This window comes from Stegodyphus dumicola, chromosome 10 (assembly GCF_044657685.1).
Source record: "Stegodyphus dumicola isolate Sdum_Otavi_A_Nest chromosome 10, ASM4465768v1".
Taxonomy (NCBI): domain Eukaryota; kingdom Metazoa; phylum Arthropoda; class Arachnida; order Araneae; family Eresidae; genus Stegodyphus; species Stegodyphus dumicola.
This window is the reverse complement of record NC_140777.1, coordinates 23873738-23894079: the sequence shown is the minus strand read 5'-3', so window position 1 is coordinate 23894079 and position 20342 is coordinate 23873738. Positions and strand designations below refer to the sequence as shown.

General features: G+C 34.1%; 1 protein-coding gene across 2 annotated transcripts in view; it reads right to left on the bottom strand.

The window, feature by feature from the left end:
- Window positions 1–20342, bottom strand: part of CASK (peripheral plasma membrane protein CASK) — a 608377-nt gene that overhangs the window by 238938 nt on the left and 349097 nt on the right. For both annotated transcript variants that reach the window (XM_085824784.1, XM_085824785.1), the window contains exon 2: window positions 6605–6682. In XM_085824784.1, the coding sequence (XP_085680910.1) occupies window positions 6605–6682 (78 nt within the window). The remainder of the gene's footprint in view (window positions 1–6604; window positions 6683–20342) is intronic.

Genomic DNA, 20342 nt, shown 5'->3' with positions numbered 1-20342 from the left:
ATTATGGCAAAGCACACTAGGGCTATCTGCCTAAGAGGAGGGATGCCTTTCGTGGAGGACTTTCTAAGGGAAACTGGCTCGTATACACGTTACACATGGGGAAAACCACGAAAACACCCATGCAGCCAGCCCGTTCGCGGGATTCGAACCTTGGACCGAACTACCAGTGTTCAGCGACTTTACCGCTCGGCCGCTGGTGGGCCCGAAGGAAAAAGGAAATCACTCCTGTAGCACGTGGGAAAAAAATTCACTACTTTCGAACACTGAGGGAAGAATTTTGCCGTAGCACGTTGCACAAAAGTTATTGATGTAGCACATTTAGCGAAAATCACTGTTGTAGCACATTTGTCACAAAAGTTGAATGATTGAAGAATTATTGCACGACTGGCGAAGTCAACGAAACGGAACAGATCACATTGATGATTTGCTGAAGCTCCTTGCGATGATGTGCACGACTTTGAAAAAAAAACACAAGCAATATATATCAATACTTCTAGAAATAATTGAAGGGGTACGTTGTAGCATACATTTAATGTCCATATTCGTTGTTATTTTTAGTCAGTTCTTCAGAATGCCTCGGATGCACGTGGCTTAGGGTCGTTGAAAATCCATTGTCAGTAGCGTGCTCAGTCAAAAGGTCACCACTTTTGGTGGTCGCGTGTGCTTAATGCATGATATAATTAAAGAAAATAAGAGTAGACAATCTCCTATAACAAAAGAATATATTAAGTACTAAATTACAATTTAAATTACATTGCAGACATCAACGCAGAGCTCGGAACACAGTTCATGCTACCGTCGCGTACCGTTGCGTGACGAGAAGTCAGAGTGAGTAATGACGTCGCTTTGCTGCTCCGATTAAGAACTGGATTTTACACGTGGCGCCATCTCATGAATAGAAGTTGAAGTATCTGTCGGAACGCCACAGATAACCAATTTTTCGTCATTGACTTATATTATTCAATTTCCTAAAGATGTTTTAGATGGGAACTTTTTCTTTACTAGATATATTAATAACTTTGACGCGATTTTTAAAGATGAAATGTTGTGAAAAAAATCTGAATAAACAGCCATGGCAAACAGATTAAAATGCTTAGTTTGATTAAAAACTATAATTTTACAGATGATTTCGTATTAACAAAAAATCAGAAACGACGTCATTACAAAAGGTATGTTCACTGCCATTGGTGATTTATATTTACTTGTTCAAGTGACAGCAACTCGAGTACTTAACCGTAACTTGCCCTAACCAGGTGACAACATAGATATAATATTCGACTGATTTTAAGAAGTAAATGCTTTTTGTGGCCTTTTTAAAAATAAAATTCCATTGCTAGTAATAATTATGCATTTTCTTCTCGCCATAATAGCAATTCTTTCATTCAAAAAATGCGTCCGTAGCCTGCATTTATTTTCCAAATTTGCTGTTGCAGCAAACAGTTATTCTTATAATTGATAGTTTTAAAATATGAAGCCCATTGCCTAAAATTTGGTTAAAAAAACACTTTTAGATTGGTGTAGATTTGAAATAAACTCAATTTTGAGTTTTATTAAAATTTTCGGGAATCTAAGTACCCCCAGCCTCCATTTTAGATTTTATATTGCTGTATTTATCTTATATACAGATACAGAAATTGATATCTTATATGCAGATACATTACCTTTTTGATTAGATGCCGCTATCCAGCAATTCACTATCATTTAGCAAAGGATAACATTTTGCATTACATTTCAGCAAACAACTAATTTCACGTTGTCTTTTGCGAGCTACTATGTAGTCAAGTACGAAAGCGCGCAATAAGTGTCAGTTTGCACTAAGTAAAAATGTCGTACCACCAACAACCGATTTGAACAATGGTTATTAGTTCTGGTCCAGTTCTCATCGAAAATGCATGCATGGGGTTTTGAGATGCTTCCGTGAACACGAATGCGAACCAATTTCACTTAAAAAGTTCTCCACGAAGGCTTCCTTGTAAAGATTTTCATGTATTTTTTCATTGATGTACTGACGCAGCATTTTTAATCTTTGGCATAAAATTGCTTAACTTAATTCTTAAATCCCTAATTTAAAAATATTCAACCTATTTCTCGTTTTACCTAATAAATTATTAACTTGACTAAATCCTGTTTCTACTGAATAAGAAGAGGGAAAAGTCAATAATGTTGTTTGATAGCAATTTTCATTTTAGAATACTAATAAATAAATTTTGGGATGATGAAGCAAATAATAAATTTGGGATAGTAAAAATTTGGGATAGCAAAGCAAATGATTCTGCTATGACATGTAAACAAATTTTTATAAACAAGCCAGCTGTGGCGACGACGGTTGGAATAACGAAATGTGGCAAGTTCAAGGGGTGCCATTTGCAGCCAGAGTGATCGCGTGGATCCACGCGTGGCGACGCATCCGCCGACAAGCGGTGGCGCATCCGCAACCTACTTCTACCTCCATTCTGCAGCATGTTCAAGACACTCTGAATGTTCACATATCGACCAGAACCTTTTGCCTTCGACTGGTGGCTAGTGGCTTGCACTCATGGCGTCCGTTAAGAATACTGCCATTAACCTCACATCATAGACGCCAAAGTCTGCAATGGTGCACGGCTCGAGCGATATGAACGATGGAATGGCACAGAGTTGTGTTCTCAGGTGAGTCACACTTCTGTGTCGCCAATGATAGTAGCCGCGTACGAGTGTGGCGTCGATGTGGAGACACATCCAGTCCGACAGCAACTGTTTAATGCTCCATCGCGTGACAACGCGGCATCATGGTTTGGGACGCAATTGCATACGATTCCAGTCACCTTTAGTTCGTATTCAGGGCACTATGACGGCCCAGCGATACGTGGAAGATGTGCTGCGAACGATAACACTTCCCTACACTCAGGGAATGCCCAGCGCTCTTTATCAGCAGGATAACGCCTAACCACACACTGCTCCCATCAGCCAAGGTGCTCTGCAAGTTGTACAGATGCTTCCCTGGCCACCATTCTCTCCTGATCTCTCACCAATCGAACACATTCCGGATGTGATTGAACGCCATTTGCAGACCCTACCATTGCCGCCTTCAAGAGATGAACTGTGACAAATGGTTGACAGGGAATGGAAAGCCATTCCAGACATCATTGTCTCATTGACTCTGTACCTAGACGTGTTGCTTCGCGTATCGCCGTCCAAGGTGGTCCTACAACCTACAACCTATTGAGTCGAAGCTGTTTTCACTTTGTATTACGCATATCATTTCGAAATTGTGGATTGCTGTCTCTCTTTGTTTGCCGAGTTAAATCACTTTCTAACCACTCCTTCTTGGTGGTGCATTTTCAATGTCGGGTACTGTAGGAAAGCGATTTACTGGGCCGGTATGAGACCCGATGCGGTTGCATCGGAGGGCAGAATTTAGGAATGGCAAAATTTTTAGAATTTAGCACAAGTAGAGTTGTACCGAGCGGTAAGATGCCCATTACCGACTCTGACCGATGTATCATAATTCCAGATGGAGACCACTTGTAAAATTCGACAGTTAAAACAACTCTCCCAGTAAGTACAATAATATAGCGCTGAGGCTGCTACATTCACAAGCGTGTGAAAAAGCCGAAGTTTCCTACTTCAGCACGAATGCAACACTAATTGTAAAGTTCAATTTTTAAAAATAATGTTTATAACACAAACAATTCCTATTGCTACGTGAAATATTTAGAGTCCGATTTTTAAAAATGATGTTTATACACAAACAATTCATATTTATTTTATTGCTACGTGAAATGGCAACAGCTTCCTACTTCGGAACAATTCAGGTATATTTAGAGTTCGATTTTTAAAAATGATGCTTATATAATAAATCATTCTACGTTCCATTCACTTTTCACCTGAATTTAGAACCTTTTCTCGTGGATGTTTTATGCTTAGTTAACTCGGTTATTCGGTTTACCTTCCGTATAAGTTCGATGGCTTTAAAAGCTATGTACATGTGCTGCCATCTGGCGGCCGTTCTAAAACATAAAACCTTTATACCTAAATCAACAGGATATTAATAACAGCACGGAGTTCCCAATCTTTTTTATTTTTCTTTTTTACATCGCCCATTTTAAAAGAATGGTTTCTTCATCGACATGTGTAATATACAGCATATAACATAATCATAATACAAATCATTTCAAAATAACTTTAAAATAATAATTAGATTAAGACTCATTTGAGGGAGAGAGAAAGGCTTGTAAGATTCATGCTTCATTATTTTTTGTATTATTTTTAATTCTACAAATATTTAGAAGTTTTCAGACAACAGCAATAAATATAATAAAGGGATTCTTCATATGTAAAGGCAAATCGCTATAGATATAAATATAGATCAAAATTTGCTTATTTAATCTAAAAGGACATACATATTAATATGAATTTCCATTGCAGTTTGCAAACATCCTGGAACTGGTCTATTTTTCTTTAAAAAAAAATTCTTCTTAATCATCTTGTTTTACTTTTTATTCTCGTGTTATATGTTTTTATTGTTTTCCTTTTAATGTATGTTAACATATTTTTGCTATTTTTGAACTGGCTCTTGGTGAGTAAAGCAATTGCATATTATTCAATACTTCCTTTTACCTTAAATAAGCAAACCTAAGCCTTAACCTTACGTTCGATGTTAGGAGTAGGAAAAAAACACAAACTTTTATGTCACCAACTAGGGATTCGCTAGTATTAGAATCAGCGATTTTACTGTTCAGCCATTATTGGACACTTTTGTGGCTACTGGTGAGCAAAATTTATGCAGTCTATAATTTGAAGAAACATAATAAAAAAAAAAAAAAAAAGGAAATTGTTTTCTGGTCCCTAAAACGTAAACTAGAGAGAGGTAAAAATATTGTAAAGTAATAAAAAATTACGTAACTGGCATTTAATACTTTCGGTATGTTTAGTGCATTTTCTTACTGAGATGTCTTATTTATACAGGTATCGAGGTTTCAAAACTTCAAATAGTTTTTAATAATATTAAAAAATGTATACATGTATAAAGATATAATAAATATGTTTCAGGGAAATGACGAATAATGTAAAATTACGATAATGTATTTTGATGAGCAAAAAGTGTGAATTACGGGTAACTGAGTAATGAAAATCATATACTTAGCACCTAATATTTTCGGTATGTTTAATGCATTTTCTTACTGGAACGTCTGATTTATAAAGGTATCAAAATTTTTAAACTTAAAAATAGTTTTTTAATAATACTAAAAAAAAACCCTATACATGTATGAAGTTATAATAAATGTAGCAGGGAAATGAAGAATAATGTAAAATTACTATTCATTTTAATGAGAAAAAAGTGTGAATTACATCAAATATTATTTAAACAATAAGTTTATATTTATGAACTTAATACTGTAAAATCAGTAATCATGCTGACCGATTCATTTAAGAGTTCTTTCAGTGATGTTTGTTTCGATATTTTAAAATTATGTTTAAAGATCCAAAAACAATAAAATGGTTTACTTCTGTATTTCATTTATAGATGGCAGCACCAAATGCGCATACTGGGGCCAAGGACCCTCAGATTAGAAGGAAGATTTCGTTGAAAGCTGACATTAAAACATTAAAATATTGAATTAAAATAGTTGTACAAGTAAGATTCCTTTTCAATACTTTTACACCTCACAGGAAATACTGTTTCTATGGTACTGTTGATATAAACATGTTTACAGATTTTAATTGCCTGATATTAAACTACAGAGAGAGATACAGATCAGCCTGATGATACTCCTATTTCTAATTTATTTTTGGATAATAGAGTGCAAAATAGAAATGATGTCTTCAGCTAAAGACACATTCCATCCCTCTGCTCCAGTGCAGACCCCTGCATTTTCACAGATAATTAATTCCATTAGCAAACCTTTAGTATATTCCGTAATACATTGTTTGACTTTAACAATTATTACAATTCTTGACGTGCTGATAATTAACCTTTTTTTAATAATAAAAACAAAAAAGTTACATAAATAATTTTGCCTCATAAAAAGTTGGTAACTCAAACGTTCACTCCACAGAAGATTCTTGGACAACAAACTTCTGTTAATATATGATGGAAGAAATATAAAAACAGTACACTATAGCTTACTCAATAAATGAAACTTGATGAACAGTTAATGAAACTGTTACTTTATTGACTCAAATATTAATGGCTTTCAGTTCTTAAAATGCGCGTTTGAAAATGATACCCATAGATGTAAGCATCATGCACAGACTAATATTTATAATGATATTAACATATGCACAAACTAATATTAAAAAAAATATATAGCAAGATAATTAATCTCATAATCTTTTATACTACGTGAAAACACATGCACTTGATTTAATTAAAATATATGATAATTCCATCACTTAATTGCCTTTTTAAAATATAGTAAGTTCATATACGTTAAATGCATGGGACTATATTTTATACAGCATCTGTAAAATCTTTTAATGCCTTTTATCAGAGAAAAATAATAATTTTACGAAGCATATTCCAGCTAAGAAATCGCATCTTTTGAAAATGTTACTCATTTCAAGGGAGCAAATATAATGCTGCCATCTGTCGACAAAAATAAGAACAATGAAATAAACTAACCTCTTTAGCTCTTTCCAAGGCATCGGAAGGTGGGCACTTGATGGGACTGTAGGAACGTGTATTGATCCTGTCGTATAACTGAAAAAGAGAAAAATCAATTAATGAATTACCTTTCTTCTTACGATATACAACACATACAAAGACAAGGAACTTATGTACTTTCTCTCTGTTTTATGTATATAGATACACACTCTCTTTAAAAGCCGTATAATATGCAAATCATACCATAAGTCATAACATAATCGCATTTATATTCTTTAAAAATTATAATTAGACCAGCGTCGGAATTACGTATAAGTTACATAATCTATAGGGCCCCTACTTTCTTGTCCCATATCATTTATAAAGGGCGTTATCTCAAATAGCTCAGAGCCTCATCAAGTCTAAATCTGTGTCTGAATTAGAGGTACGCAGGCATAGTTATAATTTTTTAAAGTCTTATCTGTATTCGTATGCAATAATGTATAGTATTCATATGCAATAATGAAATGAAAGAACAAGTTCAGTATTTAACCAAGGTCATGTGTACTAATGTTAGGGTAATTTTAAATGCGGATAAAACTCACAGCAGTAATTTTAAATAAAAATCAGGATTTAAAAAATTCTGCAATTTATATGCTAGCATCCCTTTACACCATCTTTCATACTTCAGTATATTAACAAAGTTAAAAAATAAACAAATAAAATTTAATTTAATTTAAAAAAGGAAAGTTTACATATATTAGATTAAAGGTTCAAATTTTAGCAGTCGCCCAAACGGATTTGTAAAGGTTTTCTATGCCCTCGCTGAACTTGCAGTGCACCACCAGTCTACTGTTGGACTCATGCCAACTAACCAATTTTTTTTTTTTTTTTTTTTTTTTTTTAACCATCATTTTCTTCGCACTTACGCAATATATAACTCAAAAGCAAAATCTAAAAAATTTTAATGTTCAGAATTCACGATGCAGTGCTAAGTGTTGGCAGATATTTTTCTATTTTTTCTCAGTCTTCACTCAGCTCATCCTATTGTGGGGAAATGCCCAGGTGCGGTAAGATAGATCCCCGCTCGGCAGGGAAAGTCGCGAATCGTCCATTTCACGACAAAATTGGCGCTATGCCATAGATGGAGCGAGAACATTCTAAAACGCATCTTAGCAGTTTTCCCGAGAATATTCTCAATGGTACGTTAAAGCTATATATACCCTGCCTGTATAAGCAACATCTTGAGTATAGTAGTAGTAGCTTGAGTTCAGAGAGTTGCTTCTGCGCTATCGACCGACTACGGAGTTGCTGTACTTTAATGCTTTGCCGTGAAGCTGTCTTCACCGTTATAGCGTCAAAGCTGTGATGCCGATTGGCTCAGCCGTTTATCGTAGTGACGACTGTTAACGGACCTCCTGTGTAATATTGGCGAATAAACTGTGTTTCGCTACTTCATCAAGTGTAATTATCAATTATTCTAAATCCACAAACCCGTAGAACGCAAAAATATCAATGTTCAGTTTTCTTAGTAAGATGGCTTGCAAAACTTTCCTAACGTAGGTCTGCGTTCTGCAACGACAGTCTTTGGGACACAAAATAAATAAATAAATAAATAAATAAAACGCAAAACATGTCTTACTAGAACGTTTATAGCTCAATAACCCCGAAAGTTATAGTTTTTGTTTATGGCTTACTTGATAATTAAACAAGTTACAAAACTACCACACAAACAAAAACAAAACAAAAAAATTACCATTACAAAACATACAAAAAATTTTTGAAATATGGAATTATTATTGAAGCACAGTAGAGTCTCAAAGTTAAGCAAAAATACAAAATATTTTAAGGGAGGAAAGACGTTTTCTATACCCCTTACAAAGAACGGAAGCATTGAAGATAGCTGATTATCCTCGAAGTGTACATTTCTGTCGTTGATTTTTGCAGCAGAGTACATTCACTTCGGGCGTCTCTGTAAATGTACTTTTCACAGATGAGGCCACTTTTATGTGAAACGAACATTTTAATTTCCGCAATTCCCATGTGTGAGCCACCTATAACCAACATGCTACACATCCGCATATTTTCCAGGATCTCCGTTAATGTGTGTGGGGGAGAGGGTACTGTGAATTAATTCCCTACTGGCTCATACTTGCTATCATATCGACTCAACGGCACGATGAATCGAATCTTTCTGGAAGAGATACTTGATAGTGTTCCAGTTGTTGTTTGAAATGTCATGCTGTCTCAGCACGTAGGGGTTCCAGCCCATTTTCCCAATAATGTGCGTTATTACCTCAATGCTATCTTTGGCCTTCGATGGATTGGATGACTAGCCGCTTGGCCAGCACATTAACCAGATTTATCAAGTATCATTTTTTTTTTAATGGGGACACCTCAAGACACTCGCCAAAGAGTTGATTCTGATGAGGATCTTTTCATTCGCCATTTCATTTCGTCATTTTAAAACTTTTGCAAGGAAGAGCATTATAAAGGCTTGTGCTGTTATTGGTCCAGTCCATTATGTACAGTAAAAAAAACTTTGATTGGAATTAAAAGTTTTCAACGCGCCCATCTTCGCAGCTGATAAAGTATTCTGATAACGATAATCGGTATCACTTCACATTTTATAGAATCTTTCAGTTCTTACAAACCTCATGGATTTGATGTGCGCACCTTAGATTTCAGATAACACATGAGCCCGAAATCAATCGCACTAAGGTCGGAGGATCCCGGTGGCCACGAAACTGCAAATTTAGAGGAGAAGAATCTATCCTGAAGCGTTGCGCCCGTTGAAGTTTTTTCCTTCTTCTCTCTTTTTCTTTACAATGGCTGTCAATGGTTCTTTAGGATGAACTTAACAATGACCTTCACAAAGAATGTTTTACGCCGGCAAATTTCGTCATACGTGAATCGTTCTAACGCCACTTTTGCTTTTCCAATGCACTGATCATTTTGCGCAAGAAGAAAAAGGGTATTGCCATATGGAAATTTTGAAATTTTTTTCACTGTAAACATAACGGAGAGAACTGTATTGTTTTATATCATCAAAATCTCGAGCGCATACCTTTATATAACAATATGCGAAATTTTATTTCGATTGATTGAGCAGACAGGTCGCTAGAGGTTCATCGAGGAAGTTTTTTTATGAACACCAGGTATTTAACAATACAAAGATTAAGCACTTGTTGGAATGCAGTTTTAATAGTCTGTGATAATTATGTTAATTTCTCAACAGTTTAGTTTTATTTCCTTTCTTCCGAGCTAAAGCCAAAAATATTCATCCAGCATAGAAGTTTTATAGAAATCTCAATGTAAATTTAAATACTGAGACTTCTTAAGTGCAATTTACACTTAGTGGGATCAGTGCTTCAGGAAATACTTGTCGTTTCTGAAGTTACTTCTATGCTGTTCGCAGACAAGTGAAAGTTTTTCAGCCAGCGAGTTTTCAGATTTAGAGCTGTAAATTATTTTAAGACACATAAACTTTTGAAATCACGCTAACCAGCGAAATTTTTTAATTTAGAGCTCTACGGCTTCTGAAGACGTAATAATACGTACAATATTAGTCTATTCATTTCTCAGAGGTCGTCGTGTGAATATAATTAGGCATTATTTCAGCCTAATAATAATATTAAAATTTGAAATACTGTGAAAATTATCAAAATGCTACGCAAACACGCCAAATGAGAAGAAAATAATCGGCTAAATGGTACCCACTGATTGGCAGAAGCAGCCGACTGACTGGCTGCCACAGACATTCCATTTGTTAAAGCGAAATATCTGCAATAATCACAAAGTTCTATCAATGCGCTATTCGTCATTAGAAATTGAATTTGAACTTTCACTTAATAATTTGTGCTAAGACACCAATAACCTTGGAAGCTCATTAATAGAGGGCAAAAAATGCAAAATTAGAGCTTAAAAAAGCCAGGTTTTATGCATATTTCTGGTCAAAATACATTACAGACATTAATTAATCGTACAAAGAGTAGTCACTTCATATTTTTCTCAGTCAGGCGAAATAACATCGGCATTATCATAAAACATTACGCAATTTCTGTTTATTATTGTACACTGTGTATTTAAAAATATATCGCAGTTTAGCATCGTTATTTGAAATATATTTCATTATCTTCAATTAAATATGACATCTCCTTATAAACAGAGATTCTGTACATTACATAGCTGAAAGGTCCGTTAAAGACCATTTAAGAAGAAACATTCTTATGTTAGTTCATTTTATTATTATTGTTGTTGCTATTACTATTGTCATTATTATTGTTATTATTATTACGTTATTATTATTGTTATTATTATTACGTTATTATTATTGTGATTACTATTATGTTATTATTATACAAGCAACGCATTTTCCTGAAGATGTGAATTAAGGGCTACAGAAAAGAAGTATATATTTTTCAGAAATTTATCAAACTAATATGCTTCGAAGTTCTGTGGTTCATAAAACTTCATAGATGTAAAAATAAATTCGAAACTCTTAAAATGAAATGTTGATCTAATTAATGCATTCAGATTCGGGAAAATAATAGATTTGAAAACATTAGAAATGAATATATACTCAGCAAAGGATTCACGGAGTACAAGCAATTGATAACGAGAAACGAAAAATTCCTTATTAATCTACACATGCGACCGATGCTGTTTTATAAACTGCATAATTCCTCTAAAAATCGAATACATTTGCGAGATAAACACACATTTGGAAAGGCGGGATAACACCTTTTCAAGCAATTAAGAAAAAGATTGATTTTTACATTTCTGGAAAAGTTTCGTATACACTGTTCATTCGTGCATTAACACAAACAAATCAACCTTTGAGAAATTCACCACTTATCTGAAGGAATTTCCATTTGCAAATATATAATTTTAAATATATCGCGTAAGCCAGTACTGAAGTGCAGATTATGTTCACAAAATCATTAAAAGCAACGGGCAAGGAAAACATTTTTTTGCCCAAACACATTTATAGACATAAAAATACAGCAACGGAGAAATCAACTTAATGAATTTTAATGAGATTATGTACTCATACTTGTATCACATTTTATTTGCACAATTTCAATCGAAATATTCTAAGTAAAGTGACGGGATTTTGGGATTAAATGCATTTATTTTAAACCTCGAAAGCAGGCCGGACTGAAAAAAGTAAATTTTAATTCAAATACCCATTTTTTAATTGAAAGCCATCTATTAATTTTTTATGAAAAATGGCATACAAGCGAAATCACGACTGTTGTGTAACTACTTATGTATTGTGAAAAAGCAGTCTGGACAATATTTAGCTAAAATATTAATATAAACATATTTAAATCAAAACAAGAATACAGAAAAGTGTATATATATATAGCTAGAGTATATATATATATAGAGAGAGAGAGAGAGCTATATTTTATATATATAAAATATAGCTAGAGGTGCTAGAAATTTCATATCTATTGTTGCGCATATAAAGAATTAAAAACACGTTTGTAAGGCATAAGGATGGCCTAACGATAAATGTAAATTAAATTAATTATTTTAAAATATCGGGAAGTGTATCCTTCGGAAGAGCTTAAAATATCCGAAATGACTAGGGCCATAACCCAACCGAATATTTGAAAGATCCAAATAAATGGATCACGTTCTTGCAAATAAGCCACAAAATTATTTAGCGTAATGCAGAAAGGAAATTTCATTTTTTGTTTTCAATACAGTTAAAACATTCAATAATTTTATTTGCGAGGCATATTACCTAATATTTTCAATGGCATTTGTATCAAACGAAAAATATATTACATTTTAAACTCAAAGGGGTGTACACTAAAAACTGCAATCAGTTACAAAAAAGTAACTGACTGCAGTCATACTGAAGACAAAAATTCCTTGCCTGCAATAGCTGAGTACGAATTCAAAGGCAAGCAAAGAACTGTAAGCCAAGATAAAGTATGTAATTGCTTTTCTATTCGTGTTTAGACATTATATGCTTTGCTTAACACAATAGGTCCACCTACAAATCACGTGTATTTACATAATTTAATAATTTCATATATGCTTCATCAGTGGCCGAGTGATCAAGACCCTTGAACACCGGAAATTTCTTCAAATCGATTCCAGGCGAACAAATTGCCTTCATGGTGGTTTGCCTCATGTGTAACACAAATAGAAACCAGTTTCAATTAGAAAGTTTAGGGAAGACGTCCCTCACAGCACAACAGTGGCCAAGCATTAAATTCTCTGAACACTGGAATTTCGGTCTCGGGTTCGAATCTCGGCGAACGGGCTGGCTGCATGTGCGTTTTCGTGGTTTTCCGCATGCGTAACGTGTATACGAGCCAGTTTCCTTTACATAGTTCTCCAAGATGGCATCCGTACTCTTAGGCAGATAGCCCTCGAGTGCTTTGCCATAATTAAATAAACCAAGAGTAACAGATAAACGTTGCGTGCTGTGCCACAAGTTGAATAACCTGTAGAGACATTAGGTATTTTGGAAGCAGGAAAGATGAAAAATTAGCAATGCCTTCGCCAGGAATCGAACCGAGGACCTCTGGAATACCGGCACAGTGTGCAGACTACCACACCACGTAGATACGCCAAAAAGGTGGGATAAATACCTTGTATACTCCCCCTTTTAAAGGGCGATTGGGATTTTTAAGGGACACAATCGCCAAATCCTGGGTGGGGAGAAATCATCATCCACCACCCTTTTAGTTCGGGCGTCACTGCAGAGATATTAGATATTTTGGAAGCAGGAAAGATAAAAAATTAACAATGCCTTCGCCGGGAATCGAACCACGGCCCTCTGGAATACCGGCCCAGTGTGCAGACCACCACACCACGAAGGCATGCAAAGAAGGTGGGAGAAATACCTTATACAAACCTAATCTAACCTTAAAAGTATGCAGTGCATTATTCTAGCTTTCTACATTTATTACGTTGATAAAAAACTAAAAACGCATAAATAAATTAACAGCAAGTTTAATATTAACGGACGGAGAAAAACAAGCGTTTCGGATAGCTGTAATTCTTGTACATTTATTCCGGATAACAGAAGTTCTGTTGTAAATTAGCGTTATTGCACAATTTGCCGATTAAGATAGGGTTACGTTAATAATGCCATTTTAATTTATTCGTATTGAAATGAATCAAATGTACTGCCATATGCCTTACGGGCTCCGAAGTCACAATAATTTAAGTAACCGACTAAGAAGCACAATTTAAATCGAAGCATTTCCCCCTCCCCAACTAAGAATACATACTAAATTCGAGTCCGCTCACGTTTTCCCTTTAATGTCTTCGCCCGATACTTTCCAAACTTAACAACTGTCTAAGTTTCGGGAACTTTAATCTACGTGTTCTGAAACATTTCGAACACGACGACCAATACAAATCAAGCGAGGTGCAGATAACGCACACTAGAACCTAACTCCACAACGGAAATATCCGATGAATGTTCCCTTTCATGCCAATAACAGAACCAATCCAGTAAAACCGGGAACATTATTCACCAAACCACGCTTGTACGGCTCACTTATCTTTTCACTAGCGCCAGATAACTTTTTCGTAATTAGCATTACTATGAGGGAAAGTCTTCGGCAACATATACACATACACAAAAGACCGATATGGAATCCGAATTCCGTGAAATTCCGCATACAACACCGCCATCTATCGGGTATCTACGCTGCAGGTGGCATAGCAGGAATTTACCTAATCGTAAAGTAATGCAAACGGTTACTCGGATCCTTTCCGGTACCAAATACTTAATGGAGCTGCCTTTGAAAGGAAGGTGCATCATACACTTGGCATTTATGGAATCATCAATAATGCACTGCCCGCTGGGATTTTTGGTTGCGGAGTCGGTACGAGATTGGAATTAAATATGAAAGCAGAGATAACGGTTATAGTAGCGCGAGTAATGATTTACATACTTAATAACATTAATGTTCTTGTTTATTCCAAATCTCGAGCACCAGGGAAGAAAAATCCTGACTTTCTTCTTTCAAGCGAAAAATATTTTAAATAGAATTTGAAATGGGGGGGGGGGGGAAAGGAGTGTAAAATCCATTAAAAATCTCTCTTGTTCCAAATCTCCCGGTACACTGAAATGGCTGAATTGAGTTATTACTCAGCAAGCGTCTCCAAAACTGGGTTGTTTGGGATATTTTTTCACGCCTAACTGAAATGGATACTATCCAAATTAAAATTAATTTTTTTCACAAGACATTTAAAAAGCAGACAATAGGCTTTATTTCCTTAAATACAGATTCTGATCATATACTTTCAATTACAAAGCTCCTCAAAGTCGAATTTCAAAGGAGGAAGTGCATTGTTAAATGTGAAATATTCGTTATTAATAACATCAAATACCACATTACAGGTCACTGTCCCTTTCTGTGCGAATGAATCAGCGAATGCTCGAATGAAGCGTGTAGTAAATTATCTACCTTTTCTGTCACGTCATGCGGTGTTAGTTCACTTTATAGTCATACCACATATACCTTCATTTTCCTTGTGGTTGTAATTGCTTCTCTGGTAATCGCCATTATTGCTTGTTCCATAGACTTAAAAGTAGTAACTGAAAAAAATCTGAAGACGCAAAGAAATTAAAAACACTTCGTTATTCGCGCTAACCGAAATTCGTGTAAACTTCCTAAACGATCATATACATCGCTTCCCGGACCGAAATTTTGTTCCTGTTAACCAAAAGGTCGATTTACGTCAGTATTTGTATCTTGGTTATTTTGAAATGCAATGTTTCAGGCAATACTTCTCAGAGAATATTAAAAAGATTTTAAAAGCTTCATCGATGCAGCTAGAGAATCATCTTATTTTCCGTAATTTCTTATGCTTCAGTCTATTCCTTTCCAACGATAATAAAACTGTAATTATATAAGAATTAGAGACATATTCAGATACTTCGACTAAAAAAAAAATGTTACAAATCCGTACCTTTCTAATAAATTAATGAAGTTCTTAAAGCACTTTTTATTACTTAGTCATTTAATAAACATAGTGAACATAAATTGAAGGAGTATGTCAAGTATATTAAACCTAAATAGGTTTTTCCCATATTTAATTGTCAAGTGATAAAAATCAAAACATGGGAACGCTTTTAACTCGTTAAAAACCTTACGCGCTTGAACTAATTAAACGCCGTATTTTATCTCAGTAAAGTTTCGGTTAATGCTCAATGAATGGGATCTTAGAAAAGTAGCGGATTTTTGCGTCCACAAGGAGATCCATTTAAATCGAATTCTTCGACAGCTCTTTACACAGAATATATGGACTAACAGTAAAAAATATTACGGGAAAAGGTTTCACGGACGGAAAAAAATGACGCTATTTTGTAAATATTGACATTTGAAATGCCAAATCTTTCAAAGTTACCTGACATATCCATTACAAAGAATTTTTAAATTTCGAGCATTTGAAAAGAGACTATGAAAGAGTCGATTACATTTTTAAAGTTAAATTCCTTCGAAATTCCAGTCACTTTCAAATACTCAACGTTTCATCAAATTGGAAAGCAGTGTCAATGAGATGTACATTTTATGATGTCTAAAAGGAAAAAAAAATGTGTTCCATGTGGTTCCCCGCTCTTTTATGATAAATATACCCGTATATTAAGTAAACGTTTCCGTAAGATAAACATAGATTAATTTCAAATTTAAAAAAAAGGTGGTAAGGCAAACGGCCGAACAGTATTCGAAATATGGAACAGAAAATTATTTACTTACTAACTTTTGTACGTTGACCATGAATATATGCGTTAAAATTGCTTGTATATCCAAGTTTTAAATATATAATAGTGAAATCATTCAGAGCATCAGTTCAATACAAGGCTTTAAATTATAAATTAAAAACCAGAAAACAACTTTTCAGATATCCATTTAAAAAAAAATCTGATGTGGACACCAGATGACTTCCTTCTACAGCCTATTAAATTATGTACATTTTTTGTGGCATTTCATTTAAACTTATTTCCCCGAATTATATTAGAGACATATTTCTTATTCAATCAATTCAGTTGTTACTTCGCGGCAAAGACAAAATGCATAAAAACTTAAAACAATTTCATTCAAAATTTTAAACACGAAATAGAGCTAAAAAACCGTTAAAGAAACATATTTTACAATTAAAATTAGAGTTTAAATTAATTAAAATTACGCAGAAAGACAGACTTTTCGATGCCCAAAACTTCTGGCCTCATTCGGCAAAAAGATATTGGTGTAAAAATTGACTTAATTCACTATGCTATTAAGTTTCAAGTGTAAACAATCGGCGTCGTCGTTAGGCTTAGTGAAAATTCAAAAACTTTTAATTTGTTGATAATTCTACAACTATTGCATGCAGATTAACTAAAGGCATAAAAGCCTTAACCGGAATAAAAGAACAATATAATTCAATCACTTTTAAAGCAAAAAATGCACAATTTACCAACATATAAGAATAAAAACTTAGCTCATCGAGGCGGGTAACAGAGTGGGTATACATATATTTACATACTTTTGGTGCGACCGATTGGTACCAAAAAGAGCGGTGCACATCTACATGTTCTAGCAGTCACATGTATAAAATTTCAAAGCTCTGAAGCTACTTGTTTTTGAGTTATGCCAGATACATACGTACCTACGCACATTCGTACAGACGTCATGAAAAAATCTCATCTGAATTTAAGAAAAAATGTTTTCGCGATAAGCTAAAATATTATTTAAGTGCTGAAATACGCGCTAGAAACAATGTATTTAAATAAAACTAAAATAAAATATCTAAAATTTAATTAATTTAATTATATTGGTTCTCTCCAAACTAAGTTTTAATAAAATTAAGACTCTCAACTAGTTCTTTTAATTTGCTTGCCATTTTCATCATAAACACCGCACACTCAATCAGACAACCAACACACTTAATATCAGAGATAAAAAAAAATACGTTAAAACATGTTGCACAGTGTAACTGTAGAATTGCGGTGCTAAGAGACTCGCACCAAGAGTTTTTGTAATATTATATTATAAGAATATTCCATAAAAAATGGACACAGGGAGTATTCAATAACTCAGAACTGAATTCTAAACTTCCAATATATATACGACACATTTTAATGAATTCAGTTTTTGTGTTACCCAGCTGAATTTCGGGAAAACTACAGAGGAAATAAATTTATTTTGGGCTCATGAAGACTCCAGGGAATACGAAGAAAATAACACTATAGAAGCTTTCTTCTGATATACTTCTAAGCTCAACTCGAAACAAACTACTTTTATGGAGTTTTCTTCTCAAACGAAACGTAAATACAAAGCAATTTTCTTAAAAGAAAAGTCCTTTGGAAAAAATATCATCCCATATCTAGGCAACCGTCCCTTGAGGTTTGACTGAATTCTAAAAAAGTTATTCTTTACCGAAACAAAATACTTGGCTACACTGCCATAGCTAGTGTGCCTTCGTCCTTATGAGCCTTACAGCAAATTATGTCAACTCCTCCATAAAACGGTCAAACATTTGAAAACTGACGTTACCCAAAAAAGTAGGACTTATCCATAACATATTTCAGGAATTTAAAACATAAAGCAGAGATTAAAAAGCTACTTCGTACAGATATCCGTTTTCAAGAAATATGACGAAAATAAGCTTAAGTTTCCTTAACATTTTATGGCACTTGACATAATAATCAATGAGATACCATTTCTCAACATGCCATGTTGGTAGCTTTAGTCATGTTATCTTACTTTTGGAAAAAGTTGCATAAAAGCAATTTCTGCCTGACAGTGTTGTCAAAAGAAGCTAAAAGAGAGTAAAAAAAAGAGAGCTAAAACGGTATTTAATAATAACAAACTGACAGCTAAATTTTTAAAAAATAACAGCAAATAATTTCAGTTACTTCACGCAAGATGAAAAGACATTTGCATTTAAGCAGTCAAACAGACTATCTTCTGTCTTTTAATTTATCGGCGTTTTCACTTTTGTTCGAGTCATTACAATATTACCTGGCGTAAGTATATAATAACATAAATAATAACTTCTCCTCAATTTGGTTTTAAGTCTCAAACCACAGAGGACAACAAAGCTGTTAGCATGGAACGTTCCACCTGATTTCATTTTGAGTGCATTTATGGAAATAAAATTTTGAATTTCCGCGTTACAAATTGTTGGTTTTCATCATAACACTGAACTATTTCTTTCAATGGACACATTCCTAGTGTAGCTTTACATTCTTGTACTTTAGCTAAAGCAACTTAATCTTTTTCATTTTCGTTTATTTATTTAATGGCTAGTACAGTACCAATGCTCAGCAGCAATAACATATTTTTTTAGACGTAAGATGACACTAAGAGGGCCTTTTTTATATTTTAGGATATTGTCAGCAGAAAAAGACAACATTGCGTAAGTTGTTTAAGAAACGAAAATAGAAGAAACTTCTTCAAACTATTTCTAAGAATGTGCTCATTATTCCGAGACATATTCTTCTGTAGCATCAACAGCGAAATTTTTCTATCACATGTTACCATCATTTGATTTTGGAATTTAAATATTCAACAAAAGACTGGTAATATCTCAACAAAGAACGAATCAAATGATAATTCTTGAAGTAACCTCGTCTTATCCGTACTGTTATATTTACAATTCTTTAAACTTTATAAATTTGAATTGAGCGTAAAAATAAAAGACGCAACAGTTTACTGTCATTTTTATACATTTCAGACAAAATCTGAGCTTTGTAGCTTTTTTAGTTACGCTCTAAATTTCGAAATCAGTTTTTTATTTCAACTACTGGCCGAGAATTCTATTCATTGCACTATCATTAGAGATACAATTCTTTACAGCTCTGATACTTACATCCACTAACTTTGCTTTTACGCGAATTTGATTTAACACAAATTCAAAATAAATATTCCATTCTCTTTTTTTTTTACGCATTCTCTTTTCTAATCTCATTTTGATTTAACAGGAGCAGGCCAAGATAATTTCTAGTAATTCCCCGCCCCCTTAAATTCAAAGAAAAAAATTTTTTTTTTTTTTTCATAACATAGTTGTACACGTACTCACGAATAAATTGCATAACAGCTAGAGGAGAAGAAAGAAGCAAATATCCCATCATCCCTAATATAACCGAAATTCCCAGCATCAATCATTACAATAGCACACACATTTGGTGGGGAGGGATTCGATGATCTATCATTCGATAGTGAAGATGAAATATTAGAGGTTGCCCTTGACACTCTTAATCCAGTAGAACGTAAAGATAACAGAAAATAATCCAGTTTAAATGCAAATTTAATAAAAGAAGGTCTGGAACTGACCAGAAAATGTGGGTAGTAATTTTGTTAAACATGACCTTTATAAGAGACGCGCTGGGACATTTCAACGTGAATTGAAGTTGCTGACAACCTCGCACAGAGAATTATATAACGACCTGATCAAAAACGAACATAGCGATTAAAACCTGAATTCTTTCGTAAAACCTGTGAAATATCAGAACCTGGGAATACTCGAGCTAATTTTGCTCAAGAGTTCACAGAAAGAATTTCATGAAACAGAGGAAGAAAACAGTGTCTACAACATTTCTAGTGATAGCAACAATGTTACTGGTCGTACGAAAACGTAATGTGCCGTTCTTTGTTAGAAAATGAAAATGAACTAAATCTATAGTATGTAAAATAAATTTCTTTTTGTTCATTAACAATTTTTATTTCATTTGCAATTTTACTGCAATACGTTTTTATTACACGTCGCTACATTTGCATTATGTCGAAAATACATTTGCATTATGTCGAAA